General features: G+C 31.3%; 1 protein-coding gene across 7 annotated transcripts in view; it reads left to right on the top strand.

Moving 5' to 3' along the window:
• Positions 1 to 20667, top strand: part of LOC111057434 (cyclin-dependent kinase 17) — a 43556-nt gene extending 22889 nt beyond the window's left edge. For 4 of the 7 annotated variants that reach the window (XM_039443071.1, XM_039443076.1, XM_039443073.1 and 1 more), the window contains exons 3-10: positions 880 to 1053; positions 4950 to 5100; positions 9525 to 9640; positions 10066 to 10176; positions 12333 to 12466; positions 12886 to 13117; positions 13334 to 13424; positions 16221 to 20667. In XM_039443071.1, the coding sequence (XP_039299005.1) occupies positions 880 to 1053; positions 4950 to 5100; positions 9525 to 9640; positions 10066 to 10176; positions 12333 to 12466; positions 12886 to 13117; positions 13334 to 13424; positions 16221 to 16336 (1125 nt within the window). In that variant the 3' untranslated portion in view covers positions 16337 to 20667. The remainder of the gene's footprint in view (positions 1 to 879; positions 1054 to 4949; positions 5101 to 9524; positions 9641 to 10065; positions 10177 to 12332; positions 12467 to 12885; positions 13118 to 13333; positions 13425 to 16220) is intronic. The other 3 variants (XM_039443072.1, XM_039443078.1, XM_039443074.1) reach the window with 1 other exon arrangement.
• The last annotated feature ends 1717 nt before the right edge of the window (positions 20668 to 22384 follow it).

Genomic DNA, 22384 nt, shown 5'->3' with positions numbered 1-22384 from the left:
TTCAAAATGCAAGAGCAAATTAAACAACAAGTTCATGGACGAAATTAGTTCGAATTTTAAGTATGTTGTTGTTAAGATATAATTAAATTACTTGATATAGTGGTCACTTAGGCCATTAGTAAAATTCAAATATTGTGAAGGTCTTATCATCAAGTCAATTTGTGGACGTGGCGAAGTACGGATTGTCAAGTCCACTCTATCATTTAACCATCATACTAAACTCCTGATCTAAATATACTTGCATTTCCATTATCTGATGAGGAATTCGCAGTCTGATTGCATTTCATATCCAATTACTCGCAATGAGATCTCTCTACATGTGTCATCATATACGCATCATCTCAAATCTCAAGATACAAATATTGCTCAGTTTGCGATTAACGATTCTATTGAATATAAGTATTTACCATGAAACTTTATTCGATTAAAATCTATGTTCCATTGTTCGAAATTGACTATTCATCGTACTGAAAGGGGTATCATATTTCAGTGTAATCTCAGTATTTGATTTGATTCAATGAACTAATCGAAGACCAACTAATTAGCAATGAATCTCTTCCACCATCTTATTAAAAATAAAGGTAAAAACTTCTATGGCAGAACGGAATGAGTTTGCTACATTTGTAAATTTCGTTATCCAGTTAGTGATCTTAATTTTGAACGTGAAATTACGGAATAACCGGAATTATGAAATAACGTCGAAACATGGTACTTCATTTTTGTTTTTTAAGTTATTGTTGCTAGTTTTGAGCCCAGATTTAGAATGATATGTTTTGTTTGTAGCCCAATGAATGTTATATTCAATATGATTGTGTACTTCATAAATAATTCGAATAATATATGTTTTTTTTAATAAATGTTTTTTTGTACTTTTTGCAGCAGGATATTACCAAGAGATTATCCCTGCCGGCTGATCTGCATTTACCAGAATCGTTTCTTGCCAAGCAGAATCTTAGTTCGGGTCCTTTGTCACGGTCTTCGAGAAGACAGTCTCTTTCAGAGATTGGATTCGGCCGCACTGAGACCTACACAAAGCTCGACAAACTTGGACAAGTAAAACAAGTTACATAAAATTATAAAAAATATAATTAAATTACTTCGGAATTACTACAATTGTAATTTTGAAACTACATACTATAATCAAAATTTTGAGATTGGATCACAAAAAATCTTCAAAAACAGTTCTATTGACTTTATAGATTCAGTATGAATGAAAAATCAACAAACCCAAACGAATTTTTAATAATATACAATCAGTTTCAGACTTCCGTAATTACAAATATTGACAGCAAGGAGAATAACTAGAAAGGAAAACTATTTTTTATAATTTCGTTTGATGAATTTGTTATGCATTTAATAGCAATTTGATAATTGATCTTCAAACTCAACACAGTTAATAGAGCATCAGAAAAAAAACTTGAAAAACAGCTCACATTCACACAGCATATGCAAATAATTGATTAAACAAGGTTTATGGAATACAATACATAGGACCTACAAACATTCAAGTCGATGGTTTCGATTATTGGCTTCGCCAATGGCCGTTTTCACACTTACTGTTTGTCGGCCGACACTCGGAATATTGAACTAATTTTCACAAACAGCTGTCTCAGCCAATCAGAGGACAATCTGAGTGTCAGTCGACAAACGATAAGTGTGAAAACGGCCATTGGCGAAGCCAATAATCAAATCCATTAACTTGGATGTTCGTATGTATTGCATTTCATAAACTTTGTTGAATCAATTAATTATTTATTCGGTGTGAATGATCAATGATAATAATATTGTGGGTGTGTTTGTATATTATACAATAATTTTCAAATGTTAAATCAACTATAAAGTTTCAACACAACATATCCTTTGAACCATTATACAGATCGAGTTTGTTGGACAATAAGACTGACCAACTACTATTCTATTCTCTCAGCTGTTCTATTGAAATTTCTGTTTGGATCGATTTGCAATATTCCATATGTCTATTACATGATTTTTTCCTTTTGTAATTATTGACACCGCACGATATATTATATATATATATATATATATATATATATATATATATATATATATATATATATATATATATATATATTAAAACAGGAGACACAAGATATAGATTGAAAACACTTTTCGGGATCTGAGTTCCCTTCCTCAACCGAGCAGACTGCAGTTTTGAATCCAACGGTCGTGTGACCACAGAGTACGCACGGAGACTCAATTGTAGCAGCAGAGACCACAGATTACGCGGTGCAGATGGATGGAGAGAAAAAGGGTACAGATTCAGGGGGCATTATGGGGTATTTAGGGGGCGGTTACAAATATATATATATATATATATATATATATATATTATATATATATATATATATATATATATACATATATATATATATATATATATATAGCACTTAACAGAAAACCCTTTAACGTTTTATAATATAAATATAAACAGGATACACACGACACGGATAAATTAAAAACTTAAAAACAAGGGTGCTGGGCCCCCTTTGTCAATCAATGGTAAATGTAAGTTTTTAAGTGTTTTTAATCTATCCGTGTCGTGTGTATCCTTTTTATATTTATATTATAAAAATTTAAAGGGTTTTCTGTCAAGTGCTATATATTGTCACGTTATTTTTTATAATTAAATAACGATTAGCCTCCTGCTTGGCATCAATCGGTAGAGCATGAAAATATTTTAATAATTATAAAAATCAGGTCGTGGTTTTTAATAGGATACAGTCTCATAAAAATCTTTATAGGCCCAGATATGAGCTTCCACAGTAATATTGATAATTTATTAAAAAATATATATATAAAACTTATCCTATAGTATTGAGGAATAAAAATAAATCGTACACCATAAACAATTTGATACATATATTAACAAATATCTCAAAAAATAAATCAGAGCAAAAATATATAGAGCGACAGAAATATATAATATAAGACAAAACAATAATCGAAATCAATAAAATATCACAGGCTAATACTATTCTTTAAATTTTATAGCACGAAACGCTACCATGTGCTTTCATTTTTATGATCATATGCATTTATTTGCATGTAGCTGCGATATCAGCTTGCTAATACTTGTCGACTTGGACAATTCTATTCCGAATAAATTTTTAAGTCAGCATGATAAATTGACAAACTAGTAATCCAAATATATATATTAAATTCTATAGTTTCTAATAGATTTCTTTGTAATAAATATATTTTTTATCTCAGGGTGCGAGATTCGGCACCTGAAGGAATAAATAGAGCAATTCATCTAGTGAATCAGAGCTATATTAAATTATTGCAAATTACATTGTAGAAATTAATGATCATATAAATAATGTATTAACAGCCTAGATCTTAGTCTTCTTTGGTTGATGGATCATTTGATATATGGATTGATTCGTTATTATCCAATAAAATACCTTTTATACTATCTTTACTTGCGCAAGTATTTTTACCAAATTCTTAATTTATAAGAAACCCTTTCGACGAGCTAGCTTTGATTCTTATTTAATTTCGAAGCACTGAGGGCGCCCTATCACTATTTCAATATTTTTCACTTACGTGCGGGAATTTTCTATAAGCTGCTGATGTCGATCCAACTGCTGGTGGTCCTGGATTATTGTAGCCGGAGTCGTCTCTTCCAAGGGGTTATAAAGTTATTCAAAAATGACTTTCGCTTTATATTAGCATCACAAAGTCTTATGAGAAAATTTAGTACTTCAATTTAACTTTAAATTATTAAAAGCTACAGTAAGGTATTGCGCTCTATAATTTTTGGTGACCTCTCATGGTGGTAGTTGGCAGGCGAGTGTGGTTCTCGTTTCTCATTCTTACAATTTTCATTTCCGATTTCTAAATTTACATAAAATTTGAATATTCTGTTCCTCCGCCATTCAAGGCTCAAATAGACCGTACCAAAATATTGAATTATTACTTGTGTTACATCTTTAATAATTTCTTTGCCTTCGGGCCGTATACAAAATATAAACTATACAACAATAATTTACAAATTCTTATCATTTGTAGAAATATATACAAATATATTTGAACTGGCTCACTATTGCCGCCTATCAATTGCCACTATTTGATTGGTGCATGAAAATTATTACAGTATTCATGCGCCTAGTAACCTCCTACTTCCTTAATACATTTAATTATTTTTGTTGGGGTTTTTAAATATGCTTTTTACACGCAAAGTAGTTTTTTACAGATTATTAGTTGTTTCGTATATTACAATAATTAGCCACGTGAGACGTTTAGTTCCTCAAGTTGCATACTGTTTTGCCACAATAAATTTCTGCCAAGGTGTTTGGTCAGATTATACGTTGTGTGACTCGGTCGATCGTTAGGTCGCCGATCAGTAAATGTTTTATGCCTAACCTCAAATTTTCAATATTTTATATAATATTATATAGTAGCAAAAATTATTTCCATTCCTCTTAGGCTGTTGTACAATTTAGGCAGGATGTCTGATATTATCTAATCTTTAACGTTATCATCTTTGGCGATATTAGCCTATTATTTCACTTAGACCTATAAATCTTCCAACTAGGGATTTTTATTTATCCATCCAAATTTAAATATGTTATATATATATATATATATATATATATATATATATATATATATATATATATATATAATATATATATGTATAATATATATATAGTGATGTTGAGCACGTATCCTTTCTCACCTTATAAAAGGATAAAGGGTCAAAGGTAAAAGTATAAGGTCAATCTTATTGTTCAACAAACTCGATCTGTATAATGGTTCAAAGAATATGACGTTTCTTTTTATTTTTCAACGTTTCTTTCGATGCAGGAAAGTGTCACTTTGAGCAAATAGATATTGTTGAATAACTATGACGAATAAATAAACGTTGTGGTTTATCTATGTTAAAGTTTGACAATAAATTGTGACAAAATGATGATTTGTTGCAGGGAACATACGCAACAGTATTCAAAGGCAAATCACGATTGACCGACAGCTTGGTTGCTCTGAAAGAAATCCGCTTGGAGCATGAAGAGGGTGCGCCATGCACCGCTATCAGGGAGGTGTCACTTCTTAGAGAGCTCAGGCACGCCAATATTGGTAAATTAATTGTTTTTTAATTTTCTGTTCAGATTTTTATTTATTTTGTATATTCTTTGTGAATTAAATTGGGTACTTTTTAGAATAGGTACTATTTCTGGTAGCTTATAGAATAGCTTTTCAGTTACTCATACGAGGTTTATTTTTTCAACCTCCGTTCGTCCAAAAGCAAGAGCGTCCAAAAGCCCAAATGATTTCAATCATTATAAGCGTTTGAGAAACTCTTGCAAGCAAACGATTAGAAATGCTAAAAGCTACATTCTACCGGAAATTGATCTCATCCAAGCGATCATCAACTCCATCTTTATGGCGTGCTCTGAGGGAGATTTGGGGCCGGCAAGGAGAGGCAGGTACCGGCTGTTGCTCACTCGGTGGATGATCTCAATGATTTCTTCACTGATATCCGTGTAAGTTAGGACCAAGCTCGTGTCCACTTTAACTCCCTGCCTTATTGTCAACCTATTGAAGTTTGGAATTTTCTAATTAATTGCGATTGATTTAATTCAATTTAGAAGTATTTTTTTAATTTAAAAATGATTCTTGTGTGTTTTGAATTGTAAATTGAGTGTGTAATTGAAGAATGTTAAGTGACACATAACCTAGCTACATTTGGACTGTTGTATAAATTAGAATTGGAACCGTTTTGGGTTTTAGCCTGTGGTACTTTTCTGTAAGTTGTGTAATTCTGAATGAATAAATGAGGACTTGTTCTTCTCTAATGTCACGGAGCAAGAGGTCTTCTTGGCTATTCATAGAGTTAAAAGTAATGCTGTTGGTGCAGACGGTATCCCAATCAAGTTTATTAAAATCATCCTCCCTCTTATCCTCTTATTCCAACTGCACTGTGGCATGGGTGAGGTGCTATCTTCAGGGTCGGTGTCAGAGTGTGAAAGTTGGGGATGCATCTTCACGGTGGCGTCAAGTGAACTAAGGGTTCGATATTGGGTCCTGTGCTGTTCAGCATCTACATAAATGACGTGACTACTACTTTACTCACGACCAGACATCACCTGTATGCAGACGATTTACAATTATATCGAAACTGCTAGAAAAATTAATTCGACGTCACAGTTGATGAGGTCAATGCTGACTTGACTCGTTTGGTACGATGGACTGAGAATAACGGACTGAAAATAAACGAGATTAAATCAAAAGCAATAGTGATAGGTTACTCAAGACTTTCAAACACACTTGACATTAACGGACCATATACTGACATAACGGTCAGAATCACAATCAAAATGTTAAAGTGATAACGTAAAAGGTACGGAACGAACTCTTTTCTTTCAGGTTAAGTTTTGTTATTAGCTCATATCATCCATACTTCATAATTATTTGCATTTTCTCATCTCTCCATTATTTCATCATCTATCTCTTCATTATTGTAGCATTTTGTTTTCTCATTGGACATATCATTAAGTACTTTCATCATATTACATTATTTCTCACTATAATTTCACTTCCAGAGTATATTTTAATATATTTGCTCTTAGTTTTCTTGAACTTTTGCATCGAAGTTTAGTTTTAGATATTTGTTTCTCTTTTTAATCAATTGAAACCCTACCCTAAGTTCTGTTGCTAGCATAGTGTTTACTCATTTTTACTCATCTTACGTATTTTGTTTAAAACAAAAATAATTGAAGATATTGCTCTTTGATGGCATCTCCCACATAGAAATTTCTCGGGAGTGTCTTTCTCAGTAAATTTAGAGATTATATTTAGAATATATATTTTTGTAAGTACATCATTTTTCTAATTTTATAGAAGCTATGTTTTCTTTTTTGTTTGTACTTTTGGTCACTTTCTATACTGAAGAATAAATTTATTATTATATATAAATGGTCCTTATTGTAATTTGAATAACGTACAATTACAATAAAGTTCTGACGTAAAAAATTTGGGACTTACTATGACAAGAACCCTTGTCTGGACCAGCCACGTGACTCAGACCTGTAACAGGGTCATTAGGAGGATCATGACATTGAAGAGGAATCCTACTTCATTTTCTTTTCAACAAAGGTTATGCTGGCCAAGACTCTGATTTCCCCAATCTTCATCTACTGTGACATTATGACTCTTGACATGACTTTCTTTCTTCCTTAATTTTCTTTATTCTTTCCTACTCTTATCATAATTGTCTATGGATTTGAACTACTGTATTAACTTTCCACTTTTCTCTTTCAACTTGAGAAATTTGAATTGTAATTTATTTTTCATTCCCTATTTGAGATTTTTATTCTTTTTATTATTTTGTTCTTAATTTTTATCGTTTTTGGTTGTACGATGTTTTGTTTAGTTTAACTTAGAATTGCATTGGAGGGTTAATTGTAAGAGAGGGCCGGCTGAGCCCTATCTCCGCCCTCCCAGGTTTTTAATAAAGGCAGCTAATCAATCAATCAATCTCATATGATAAAGACACAGACAAGCGGTAGGGGGCGACTTTCACAGAGCTGAACAGCTTATCATCCCCACCAAACGCCCTGTGATCGGTGCGACCAGATCGTCAATTGCTGTCAAGTTATAGACTCGAAGCATAGCCTCGTCAATCGAGTCTCCTGCCAAGTGTTAGTTACGTTGCTTTATTCGGCTTTGGAAGCAAAATGCAATAGCTTAGTATAAGTCAAACGAGCAATGATTTACGTTTACTTATGAGTGTTGATGTTGTGCGTGAATCGTCATGTGCATCCATTACAACACGGACTCACCAGTCCAACCAAAGCAACCAAACGGCTTCTCCAGCAAATCAAATGCAATAATTTCCATCACCCACTATACAAACGTGATTTGACCACTAATAAGTTTTACCTTCTCCCAAAACTCAAGTCCTGACTTTGAGAACAGAGCTTCCATAATAATGAGGAGCAGCGAAACAACGTCATAGCCTACTTAAATTCATTTGGCGGTATGATTTTATGAAGTGGGTTTTGGTAGGCTGGTTTACTAATATGAAAATTTCCTCAACTTTAACGGCAGCTACTGAATGTTGTAGAATAATCATAAGTGTAAGTAACTTTTGGGGGGAAAATTTACTCTTTCATATACATTCGTCTTTTATTTATGTGCAATCGGAAGTTAATAAAATGACTCTCGTAGAATACTATTGGTAAGTTTAGGTGTGTGCAGTGTGCACACAGAGAGTGGTCAGGCGTTCCGAGTTCCAGTAGAAGGGTAGGGCCTATAGTTTATAATAGATATTCATATCCTCCTAAGACCGCTCTGAGCGCTGACCGTTCAACGCACATCCTTCAAGTATAGAAATAGCGGTAACTTATAGAGTAACCAAATAACTTCTGTCAGTAAATATAGCATACTGATATATCAGTGAATATTGGTAACTCTAGAATATTTCTATTCATTTATTTACAAACAGAAACATGATATTTTATTGATATTATATTTATCTATATGACTGTAATGTTTTCGTTTGTTAGACATACCATTTGAAATGGGAAAATTTGATTGAAACTCTTTATTTTGTTGTGTATTTATGTTTTCCAATTGCAGTTACATTAATTGCCATTGTTATGTCAATAACAACATGTTTGTCAAATGCAAATTAGTGAAGTCACATGTCATATGAATAAACTTTTCTCTCTCTTCATTTTATCCTCCTCCACTACTGGTCATTCCTCTATTTTCCATTTATGATACACTCATAAAGTGCAGTGCCCTGCCAGTTATCAACAGGAAAGATTAATTAATTTTTATTTCAATCATAATTATAATATGACCTTGGCCCTGACTTGGCCAACACTAATACATTGGAATCTAATATCTCATTGTTGTTTCTTTTTCAGTTTATGGTGATAATTAGTGAAAATTCGTAATTTAATGATGAACTTTTCCTCCTTACGATTAAAAAATAGAGTACTCAGCTTCATTATCAATATTTTATACTTATACATGCACGTAGATCATATTGAAAAAAAATATTGATCGCCTGTTATCATCTCATTCATTTTTGAATTTGAAATTTCGCAAATCGTTTTGGAAACTTGACAAAAGTAAACATTAATTAATAATTTGTTGCATAGAAACATAGAAAATTGAAATGTGGTATTTTAGATTTCTCTCTCATAACTTTTCTTTCTTTCTTTCATCTCTCACACCTAAGACCTTTTTTACTGTATTCAATATTATCAAAATATTCAATCGGTTTTTATAATCACAGTCGCATATTTCAATAAATAATGTATTTCAATAAATAGAAAATATAGCATTTTTCTGGTTTTTCTGAGAAATAATGTGAAATACTGCTCATAAATATGTTAATAATCTTATGCACTATTATATTCATCCTCCATAACATTTTTTTTTCAAGTAAACACATCCCCATTTGTTTTTTACTATAAAGTAAGTTTTTTGGTAGGTTTAGCAATAAGAAAAGTTAGCTCAAGTAATAATGTCTTATTTGTATGTTTCAGTGACCCTACACGATATTGTGCACACAGACAAATCCTTGACTCTAGTCTTCGAGTATTTGGAAAAAGATTTAAAGCAGTACATGGATCTTTGGGTACCGAATTTAAAAAATGTCAAGGTAAAGTGATTTCTATTTTTTTTAGAAAATATTGTAACTGAAATGTTGTAACAACAGAAAGTTTCTCTTTGTTGCATTAAATGTGGTTGTAGCAACATGCAGTTTTATGAAATAATATTAAGAACAAAAATTAAAATCTATTTGAAGTAAAAGAATTTGGCCTTTCGATCATTTCAACCAAAGCAAATGTTCTCGTAAAAATGTTTTTTTTTTTGTTTTTTCTATCACAGATAATATTTTTACTCATATAGAAGAATAGGTGATTAAGACATATTATTTCCTTCTTATAAGTATTTTGTTGACACACAATAGTGTATTATTTGTGAATCTAGTAATGGCGTCATAAAAAGTAATAGAATGATGATTTCCATCTGCTCCTTTCTTACCAATATCTCATAAATTGATTAGAGCCTTTTTAATTTCAGCTCTTCCTCTTTCAACTCCTCAGAGGCTTGGACTACTGCCACAAGCGACAAATCCTTCACAGAGATTTGAAACCTCAAAACTTACTCATCAGCGATAAGGGTGAACTCAAGGTATGCACTTAATCATCAATTGAATATTCTTTGGCTACAACAGTTGAAAAATAGATTGTAATACGTATGATCTTATCAAGTTCTTTCCTTTATTATAGTATAGAAGAAGACGGATGGATGGATGATCATTGTTATTTTACTAAAATATAGAATAAGTTGAGTAGTTTCACTTTCAGAGGCAGTTTTGACAACCCACAAAACTCATTTTTCATTTATAGATATAACGAAAAGGTACATATGTCCTTATTTTTTTGCTCAGCTTGCCAAAATACCCCTCATTCCAATATTAAAATTTTCGACTGACTGTACAGTGAGTCAGTCATTCTATCAGGGCTCGAATAATTTTGGAATTTTAATTAAATGAAAATGAAAGAGAATAATTTATTTATGTAAATATCAACACCTTTATTCAAAGACATATTAACTGCATGCGTTTTCATATTGCCGATACAGCATTGATGAAACTGTAGACGGTTATTTAGCACTTCGTCTCAAAAAACTGTTCTAGCTGAAAAATTAATAATCCATGCCACGTGTAAGCCTAAACATTGCATCAGGAATACGAGTTTCAAAACGATGTTTTTTCTAAACAAATGTTTTTGAGATAATTTCTTTTATGCAGCTGTTTCACATTCACCATATTATTATACAGAATTTGTGAAAATGAAAATATTATTTATCAAAACAATACTATTATTATATTATTTATAATAAAAATATTATCATTATTATTAAAAATATTTATCAATTATCAAAACAATATTTTTGAGGTTAAGTGGTATCAGGTAGAGAGCAATAATAGATACAGATGTTCCTTTTTTAATTTCGACCATATGATTTGATGATTTTTCAATTTTTCATGAAATCGTATGTACCATTAATGAAATTTGAACATTAATTCTGAAAAATCTAGAAGGAAAATTGAAATTTGGGCTTCCAGGTGCGAGATTGATATTTTCAGAATCTATGTGCAAAATTTGGAGATCTAAATCATTCCCGTTTTTCCGGTATGCAATCCACAAGTTGACATGTTTTGATGCGAACAAACGAACACACGAACAAACGAACAAACACAACTCTACTCTCTCTTATTATATAGATTACAATTGTCATACATGACATTGATCTATCTGTTTTTTGTGAGTTGGAAGTTGAGCCGTGGAATAAATTATTGCTCCTCGTAAATTACATATTTCCAATGTGTAAGTTATGAACGTGTGATTTATCACGTTTATTAACTGAGTAATAAAGGCATTGTTACGATTCTACTCCATGCTTCCATACACACTATAATGAGTTGGTAATTTTTACTGCAAATCAAGGCCTTTTTTGGAATCACATGAATACTTTTTGAATTTTTATCTCGAGGCCCATTTCCGTTTGTCGTTAGCAAGTGATTGTTTGAGGCATAACTTACCTGAAAGAGTCTTGTCTTGGACATCAATCAAGGCTGTCTGAGTCCGGGCAGTTTAACCTACATAACTGTATTTTGAGGATTGGTGTCTTTTAAAGGAAGTTAGTGTTTCTAAGCACATCGTCCTGAAAAGTTTTATTTTTTCTTAACGTCGGGACTGATTACCATTCGAGACCTGGGTGCTGACCAAGGGACCAAGAATCTCCCTCCATAATTACAATTTTAGAAAATGAGATTTATTTTAGCTTACCTCAATTTCCAATTACGATTTCTTGAGCGACCACTGACAATAGCCGAATTAACAGTCCAATTAAACATTATAATATATATATATATATATATATATATATATATATATATATATATATATTAGTAGCTATAAATTTACAAAAACAAATTTTACAAGACTTTTATTATATTTGAACTAATTAAGAAGTAACAAAGCTTATTTAAGAAGTTCAAATATAATAAAAGTTTTGTAACATTTGTTTTTGAAATTTATAAGTATCATAATATGCTCATTTGTCAGCAACGTAACTCAAAATGAATGGCTTAGTTTTTTCTTCTTTTAAATTTGTTCATTACAGCTACCAATTAAAACATTGCCAAAACCATTAGCTATTTTTTTCTATATTACACAATTAATCATTATTTATAATGGAATACTTATTATTATATTTTGAATACAATTAATTACCTTACTGTTTTTTCAATATAAAAATCAATACATTGATTTTTTCAGCTGGCAGATTTTGGGCTTGCAAGAGCAAAATCCGTCCCTACAAAAACCTATTCGAATGAAGTGGTAACGCTATGGTATCGACCGCCTGATGTATTGCTTGGATCAACCGACTATTCTACTGAAATCGATATGTGGTCAGTATTTCTGCTTTTTGTCATTCTATTTCTTTTTTTCTAACTTTCATCATAACTTAAACTGTTGAATTGAAAATGAAATAATAAATCATTATTTACCCTTGAACAACAGTAATTTTTCAACTTGTCAGGTTTGGCCGCGTTTCAGGGCACTGGGCCCTATCTTCCTATATTTAAGGAGTACCTTAATACTTGAATAATTCTCAGTATCAAGCCTGCTGGAGATGACGCTCAGTGCCCTGAAACGTATCCAAACTCAACAAGTAAGTTGAAAAAGTAATTTTGTTGAAATGAAACGTTCCTCTAAGTTCCACTCTCACATTGTACCATAACTTTTAACTATATCTAAGAGTTAGGAATATAAAAAAATGTAATTATTTCTAGTTTTTAGGTTTTTGTAAAATATTGTGTTGTTTCAGGGGGGTCGGCTGTATATTTTTCGAAATGGTGACAGGAAGACCTCTTTTTCCTGGTTCAACGGTTAGAGAAGAGCTTCAGTTGATCTTCAAGGGTCTGGGTTCGCCTCCTCCCGACATTTGGCCGAATATTTCGATTCCATACACCTTCCCCCACTACTTACCGGATCCTCTCATATCCAGAGCTCATTGTCTCGATCCTGATGCTATGGACCTGTTCAAAAAGTTCCTATGTGTAAGTATATTTAAACCCTTGAAATTATGAATTAATTGAAATTGATTGAATAATTCAAAATTCAAATTTTATTGCAAACAAAAATATTAATGTAAGTAGAAATAATAGCTTAATTATTGAAATAAATCGTCGTTATAACAATAAAAACAACAACAGTATAGACAAGGTATGTCTAGTGTTTGTCAGCTTATATTCTGATTTGTGTCTCTATTGCAGTACGAAGCTAAAGAACGAATTTCAGCAGCTGATGCCATGTTGCATCCTTACTTCAAATCACTTGGTCCGGAGGTTCACAAACTACCTGATGGTGAGTAACCTTCGTTTATTTTTGTAGAGAAAATACCTAGTCATGTTATTTTCCATTCAAACTCAAGTACAAGATTAGATAAATATTTTGACAATGTACGTTTTGAAATACTGGCAGCAACAATCTTTCATTATTTTAAACTATAATATCATTTCTCTGTTTTTTGAACTACAATGTAATTTCTCTAGTATATTGAGAACTCTAAGGCTGTATACATACAGAAAGCAATCTGGTGATAGCAGCACAACGTAAAATGGAGTTGCTCTATGCCTCTATCACACCATAGGCCTACATACTTGTATGACTTGTTAATATTTACAACATGTGCAGTTCAATAAATTTTATATGAACCCTTGGAATAGCAATATTCAATTTCACGCCATACATTGAAGTTATTATATCCAGTATGATCTCTTGAAGCACTCTAAATCAAATGTGTGACGCTATATTAATGAAAATATAAATTAAATGTATATATTAAATTATAACTATTCAATCTATTAAATAGTGAGAAGTTTTGTGGTTTTGTATTCAAATTTTTCAAAAAAATGTAATATTTCTCAAGTTTTTAATTTATTGTGATACATTCTGCAATTCATTTGAAATATTACGTCAACCTTCAAAATTCTCAAATCATTATTTATGGCCCGAAAATCAAGTGACTAAGCAGTGTGTGAATTCATAACCTTAACCTTTGGACAACATTAACATTTTATCCAAATTTTCGGAGAAAAATAGTACAGGCTCAGCCTAGTTTTTCCTCCAATTTCACGACTATATCATGATTTTAGTGTTTTATACAATAAATGAATAAATAGATAAAATCAAATCAATAAATCCAATTAAGCCATGCATTAATATTATTACATTATAAAATCTTCGGGTTTCAATAATTTCAATTGTTTTTGCCAAAAGAGGTTTAAAAAAATGTAAATAAATAAATGAAAAAAGTAGGATAATGAGAACGTATTTGAACAGTAATTACCACTTTACTTTTGTAGAACCACAAGAGCGAATAGTTTTCTTGCATGTTAACAATTACTTTTATTCCCACCATAGATCAATTGTAAAGCTTAACACTAAATATAATATTTTCTGTTTTTTTTTTTTTTTAAAGATAACCGTTAGCTGTGAACCAAACTCCTGCCTTATCCAATGTAGTGTCCACAATATTCGAAAATCAGTCATGTCATTTCAAACATTTAAAAATTTATATAAAACTATTCTATTCACAACATTGTAAGGCAAGACATTAATGCAAATTAAAAATAACAGGGCCCAGGACGGAGCCTACAAAGCCTAAATAGCAGCACCACCTCTAATGTGCTCTGTTGTACAGAATTGAACAGAGCTATGAAACCCTTCAGGATGAGAATATACCAGCTCATCCTTACACAGTTAATGCTCTGTTAAACATAAGAATGAGCTAGGAGCAGCTGAATCTCCGCTCTAGTCCGAGACTAAATTTTCGAATAGTAAAAAAGACTTTATATTCAACCCCTGGATATTTAAGAATAAAAATTCCATACCTGTTCTTTCAATTGATTTTCTTAACTGAGATATTCTGTTGAAATTATTTCTAAAGTTATCACTATCGCTATTTATATAATTATCACTACTACTATTGTTCTCATAAATTATTTAAGAGTCCATATTCTACTTTCAATACTATCTACATTGTTCTGTCATGGTCACTGTCATCTCTCCGCGGTATTTAGATGTACTCAATAGTTCCTCGATCAGATTGTTTGCAATAAATATATCATCATTCAAATCAGTTTCATTGTGTCTGTATGGAATGGTGTAGAATATCAAATTTGCTTATATAGACAAACATGACCTTGTCTTGAGATCTGATAAGGTTCGTTTCTATGCATATCATTCGAACCTGCCAAAAAAAAGATGACAAGATTTTCTTCAGTTGAACCTGTCAAAAACGATCCACTTTCTTCAATTATTCGTTTCAGCTTAGCTCCGGCTCTCGAGCACACAAAAAATTGTAGTATTTTAGGTCAAGATTTTGTAGAAGCTGAGATAGGTTTCTTCCTTGACTATCAGTCAGAACTACAACTCTCCGTTTTCTAGCTGGAATTGGAGTTGTTTGTGATTCACTGTGATTCATTATGTCATTCTTAAGTGAAACTGGTGAACTTGTCCTGATAGCTTGGGGAGAAGTGAGATCTATGAACCCTAGCACTTACTCTTATTTTATTATTAGACTCAGCTGATAACTGCGGAAAACTATCTTCATTATTGACATGGTCGAGAAGAGAATAATTATTACTCGAGTTTACATTTGTATTTTTAAATTTCTAACCCTTCTCAATCTGTCTTGCATTCCAGTAAAATTTAGGAGTTCTGTGTTCATATCAGCACAGTCAGCTTTTAACAATATCGCATCTTTTTCAACAAGTTCCTTCCTAAGTTCAATTTTACCTCTCTTCAAAGCTTAGTCTAGTTTAAACTCTAATGCTTAGTGCAAAATAAGCGCGCTACTACTGTCGGTTACCTTTTAATTGATCTACGAAATGTAACTATTTTATTTTATGGTTTTGTAAACAATAATGTATAATCAATATTTATTATTTTGCACTTTCCCTGTTTGACGATATTATGTTATATTTTCAGTGAGTTCGTTTCAACACCATTTTTGACATAGACAAAATGTATTACATTATTGAACTGTTGAAGTATTAATAAGTATAAAGTTTATAATAATTAAATTATTGGGGTTTAATAATTTGTTGATATGCTTTGATCTATCAATTTGTACAGTCTGTTTCAATTTGTTTGCAGTGGCTTCCATCTTCTCAATACCAAGCATCAAGCTAGCCAAGGATTTGCGACGCAAGGTTTATTCGAAGAACAGGGTCATCTATTACGGAGACAGACGCCAGAGTATGTTATTATGATCCTAGCTCGTATTTGTTGAGGGTCTACAAACACATTATTTTTTGATGAAAGTTATTACTCATCTATTACCGTGAATTGTAAATAGTACTATTATTTTGTATGAAAATATTGAATTGTATGCGAAATAATATCATGAATTAGTGGTTATGAGGATGGTGATTAAATTATTAGTGCTGTAATTTTCTAGCTTAGTAATTAATAGCTCAGAACGAAACTTGAAAACGATTCAACTGAAGCAACTTCTGTTCAATTACTTAGCAAAAATTTTTTGTTGTATTCTAATTTGTCTCTTAATAATTTAGAGCCGTATATATAAGCGATTTTAACTGTGATAGTGAAGTATGTGTTGGTATCTGCACCCAATAACATGGAACAAATAAGAGTTTTAGAACCAACTACTAGAGTTGTTCTGATTGGTTCATCAATAAGAACATAGATCGTTTATAAATTTGGCTGTTAGTGATGTAGAATTCTGGAATAATGTCTAATAAATCAGTAGCAAGATGAGCTGGTATTATCCTAGCCATGAATCAGCTTATTAGCTCTACTCTAAAATAATATTCATTGAATATTATATAATATTAATATTAATCATGTTATATTATAATATAATATTATAATATAATGTATATTAATGTATATAATGTATATTATATAATGTTATATTATCATATTTAATATTAATATTCATCATGATTCAAATTGAACCAATTCTGTCTTTCATTTTTTAATGAAAAATTCTAAATTTTGAAAAGTTTCTAAAATAATATTTATCCACTTGTATTCTCCACTTGTACTATCCACATGTATTTAAATACATGTATTTAGTGAATAACTTCTAATTTCAGGTAGAAATATAAAAAATAAAGAATTAAAAAAAGATAAAATTCAGCTTAAAATTTTTTTTTCATTCAATCATTCTAAATCAATTTATGGTTAATTGAAATGGTTTGCCTGATAATTTATAGAAGTTTGGTTTCTTGAATGATACCATAATACCATGATACCATAAGGATGGATTGAATTTAGTTATTCAATACAATACTCAAACGTATCATCAAATAAATTTGTATTACATTATTATATTTTAGTATTTTTATTGTAATATTTTCTATAAGTTAATATCTATTTATCATATATATTCAATTCTTGACTCTTTTTTTCAAAGCCAAACTTCAATTTTTTTCTTATTCATGTGGATTTATGCTATTAAAAGCCTAATTGATACAAGCTACAAAGTGGAAATAGTATATTTTTGTATCTTTCATTGTTTTTTTTTTATTGGACTTGTTCATTTTGAAAGTGAAAGTGTATACAATGAAACTTGAAGGTGACGCATGTGTCACAAATAGTAAACATGTTGTCTGAGTTTTGTTACATGTTACCAAGATTTTTATACATGTTGAACATTTTGTCAAATGTCGCTAGCTTTGTCTACTTTTGCTTCGGTTGAATCAGTTTCTTGTCGTAGATATTCCATTTTAGCTACAAACATTTCAATTTGCGAACCATTTAAAATTTTATGGCATTCTACTTGAATTATGTTTTTTTTTTAATCAGATATGTATACTGTGATGTAGTGATAGTACTTTCTGTTGAATATACTCAACATCAGATGATTTCGGATACAAATGTAATTTTTAATGACCATTTTTCGAGTAAAATTTAGATGCATTGATAATATGATATTACAGCTTCCATTTTAATATATTTTTATGACCGAAACTTCTCAAATATCTCCTAGTAACTAGATTTTTCTGACTTTAGAATACTTTCTTTAATTCCATTTAATACTGATTTAGGCTCACGGTAACTTAACCTGCTGAAGAAATAATTCATATTTCTTACATGAAGGTCAACATAATAAGGTTAATATGAAATTTTACTAAATGTAACTAAATATTGCTAGTTTTGCTGAATTTAATGTCTTATCAATGTACAAAGTTTCAGTGAAAGAATTCTTTTTCAACTGCCGAGTCAGTGTCCAGTCCAAATCGTGAATAACAACTTATACTAATAGTATCTTTTATTAATAAAGTTTGAACCGGAATTTTCACCTTTGAACGTCAAATTTCTCGATCGTAAAACTCTCTTTAGCGCCCAAGTATTTAAAAACCAAAAAGTTATTTTTTCTCAAAGCCAATTTTTCTACTTACATTTCTCGTTACGTACTGGGTAAGCTTTATTACATAAATGCAGTTCTTGACTGCCTGAGTCTTTCATGAGGCTGATCATTTTCTTATTCACTAAAATGAATATCCTTTTTAGTTCCTTGAATCAATGCACTTCTAAATGCCTTAAATGAAAGGCTATGCTCACAAAAATTGAACTAATTTGTATCCATCCACTACTGCTTCTATTATTTTGTTAGTTTATTGTTTCACTAGGTAATGCTGCAGCTGTTAGTAAAATCTAATTGTCTCTTTGTAAATTATAAAGCTCAGTTCTAAGGACAGAATAATATATATTGCACCAGTGATAGGATGATGTTGGTTGATTTGATTTTGAGAAAAATAAAATTATTCTTAGAGATAGGGTGATGATACTGATCCGATTTTGAGGGCAAAATAGTTTATAAAGAAGACTATGTTTGTTATAAGGTTATTATGAGATTTGACAATATGTAGACAAATGTGTTCAAAGTCCCACCTCACATTTGCATGAAAAATGTACAAAGGTATACAGCTATACGAATCCATGTTAACGAATAATTATTTATCAAAGATATGATATTTAACCATCCTCACCGTACAGAATCCTATTAATATTTTGCCTGATATCTGTGATAAATGTGAAGTCAGATTGCATTGGAAATAATTGAGAAAAGCAGCGAAGGTCTCAGTGTGAAGGCAGCTTAATTAATTTGAATATCCATTGTAATTGCCATAAGTCATTCAACCTTATTTAAATATGCGACTGATTTAGTAATAAGTTGTAATAGTCTTTATACAGTGCTCTGAACGAGTAAAGTAATAATTACCAAATCATTATTATACCCATTAAAAATTCATTCAAGTAATGAAATTTACAGGAGGTATTTTGTGAAACACCATGCAACATCCATATAAGTCGAATGTGATGTATCAAATTGTATGTATGAATGATGATAAATTTGTTGTTTGGAGAAAAATTGGATACATTCCGTCTGTTCAAGAAATATCCTGTGCACCCGTGTAGATAGTCTGCGAATTACTTGAACTTGGTAATTTTGACAATACGATTCATCATTTTTGGATTTAGGTTTTAGTGCGTATTGTTGGCGTTTGTGTCTTGTCATATTGATTTGTTGAACTGTATGTAGTAGATGTTTTGAAAAATGATTTATTTTTGAAAAAGCATACTTTGGATCGCTCAACATATACACTAATTATTTTTAGTAACTTTCAAGTAGGATAAATTAATATGTGCGCCAATTAATGGCAAATTGGTAGATAATGTTCTATGTGTACAAATATTGCAATACGACGACGAATGAATGAATACATTTAGAAATGTGCGCCAAATAGATGATTTTTGCACAAAGTCGGGAGATGTAATGCGTTATATAGTAAAATTTAGGAGAGCTGTTCCAGTCTAATAAACAATTATAGATATTGTCAACACATCCGCTTTATAGCTGGTGATTATTTTTTGTCACTGAATTTTTCAACTGTAGCTAACATGTAGCTGCTCATTATACAGATAGTTTAGTTGACAATATTGTCCCACCATGTATAAGATTAAATATTTAGTGATGAAAATTATTCCAATATTATAATTTAAATGTTCTGGTGAAAATTGTAATATCTGTTCTTTATTGTATTGTTCAAATTATTGTTTGTAGTTTTTTTCTGTAATTTTATTCATGAGTTGATCTTTTTTGTTGTTGCCTTGTCTCAATATAGTTTTTTGTACATCCGAATCATGCATTCGCATAATATATTGTATAATGTATAATACACTGTATATATTGTGTGTACCACAGTATGTACATTGGACGACATTTCGGAAAATTAAATAATAGAGATAATTTAGTTTTTGTTGAAGGTGAATTCGAATATTTTTCATTTATAAATATACTGCAAATATTTGTGTTTATATATAGCAAATATTTTCAGTCCACACCTTTATTACGAAGCTCAAATATTATATCAGAAACAAGTTCTACTTACTTTACTTTTTATTCCAGCTGTTTTAAAACTTAAATATTGATCTTAGAAGAAATATTATTGAGCAAGAACTTTTATTGAGACATGGCTGCAATGCTGAACGCTGGACGTAGTTCCATTTGCAGAACAACTCATTAGCTTGACGAGATTTATTCACAAATGGAATAAATTGTTTCGCTACATTATGTTGTCTGTAACAATGAATTCTATTCAGAATATTATAAACTCAACCTTACAAACCTAACAACCTCTCATTTTCTTTTCTTTTATTATCCAGTTTCAAATTTGAGTTCGTAATTTTTTATCATACTTTCATCCTCACATGAAGGGTTGGTGAAAATTATGGAAACAGCATAATATTTCTTTTACAAGGATAAATTTGATAGTATGTTTGATTAAAGATCCTATTCAAATTGAAGAAAAAACGTGGTTTTAACATTTTTGTCTCGGGAGGCTCACTAGCTAAGATATTTTCAGATTTTCAATGTACTCATTCATTCCATTTTAGTATGATTTATTAGTACTGTATTTTTAAAAGTGAATATCTCGGAAAGGGTTTGAGATATTGATGTGGGGTTTTGTCATTCATTTTCTCTTAAAATTCTGTATCGAAATCATGTATCACATGATCACCTTCCCATTAAAAAAAACTGAATTTGGATTCAAAATGGCTGTTACACATTTTAAAGCCACAGAGTATTTTTTTTAATTTGTTTAGGATCCCCAATCAAACTTACTGTAAAATTATCCTTGTTTAAGAAGTATTAAGCTGTTTCCATAAGTCTTACCAATCCTGTATGTTCAAACAAGCTTATAAGATAAATAGTTGATTCAATAACGAATCAGTTGACAAAGGTTAATTCACGTAACATTTTGAAAACAGATCCCTATTCATACTACAGAATCAACATTCATTTTTCAGTTTCCATGAATTTACTATTTATGAATTAATTTTTCTTAATTGAATAATTAATTAATTTTGGATTGAATAAGAAGTGGCTGATACTTCTATATTTATGTTTATGAACGTGCTAGCATGTTTTCCACTTGATGGACAGCCAAAATGGAAGAGCGTGCTGCGTCGTACGACGACGAATTGCAAACGAGGGCTCTGATTGCCTGAACATTTCAGCATGCGGCAAATGGCAACATAATTATGCAACATAGATGACCTCGGTTCGGTGACATAAGGCTCGGTTCGGCATTTGTGGACATAATAACTGTGGACTTAAGATTACACTCTTACATAAGTTGTTGAAAATATTTTCAATAAGATTCTTTGGCAGGTGAGGTCAATTGATTTGTGATCTTTAGGAGTGAATCACAAATAACAAAGATGATTGAAATCTAAGCTGGCTCCAAGCTAATGACTAACTCAGACTACCCAAGTAGTCTGAGATTATGAGAGCAGTAAAGCGGCTCATACACTGGTGCAGCATTGCATGTCGTGCTTGCAGGACAGGCCAAAAAAGTAAGAATTGTGTCAGTGTGTGCTAAGCACGTCGTGCATTGCACACAGCAAGATGTCAATCCGGAAAGGTTTGATTATTGTCGCGCCAGGCCAGTCGGCGTTGTGCTGTCCTGCTAGTGTGTTAGTCACTTTCGTGCCACGTGCCGAGAGTGCAGTGTTTTGAGGTTATATTTCGTTTGTTGGCTTTTCTCTTTTTCCATCATAAGTGCTGATGCACAAGTGTTCCTCTGTCCAAACTTTTTACCAATATTATCGATGGGTACAAAAATCATCACTGCTTGTGGCGTGTCAAGTGCAAAGAATAGTCTAATAGAAAATTAAAACAAAAGGCGTAGCCTATTTGGACCCTGTTTGTGTAGAATAGTCATACCTGACTGCAACATTGAGTTTGTGATGAAGAAAATAGATTTGATTCGTGGTAATTTTTG

This window comes from Nilaparvata lugens, chromosome X (assembly GCF_014356525.2).
Source record: "Nilaparvata lugens isolate BPH chromosome X, ASM1435652v1, whole genome shotgun sequence".
Classification (NCBI taxonomy): Eukaryota; Metazoa; Arthropoda; class Insecta; order Hemiptera; family Delphacidae; genus Nilaparvata; species Nilaparvata lugens.
This window is presented reverse-complemented; position numbering and strand designations above follow the sequence as displayed.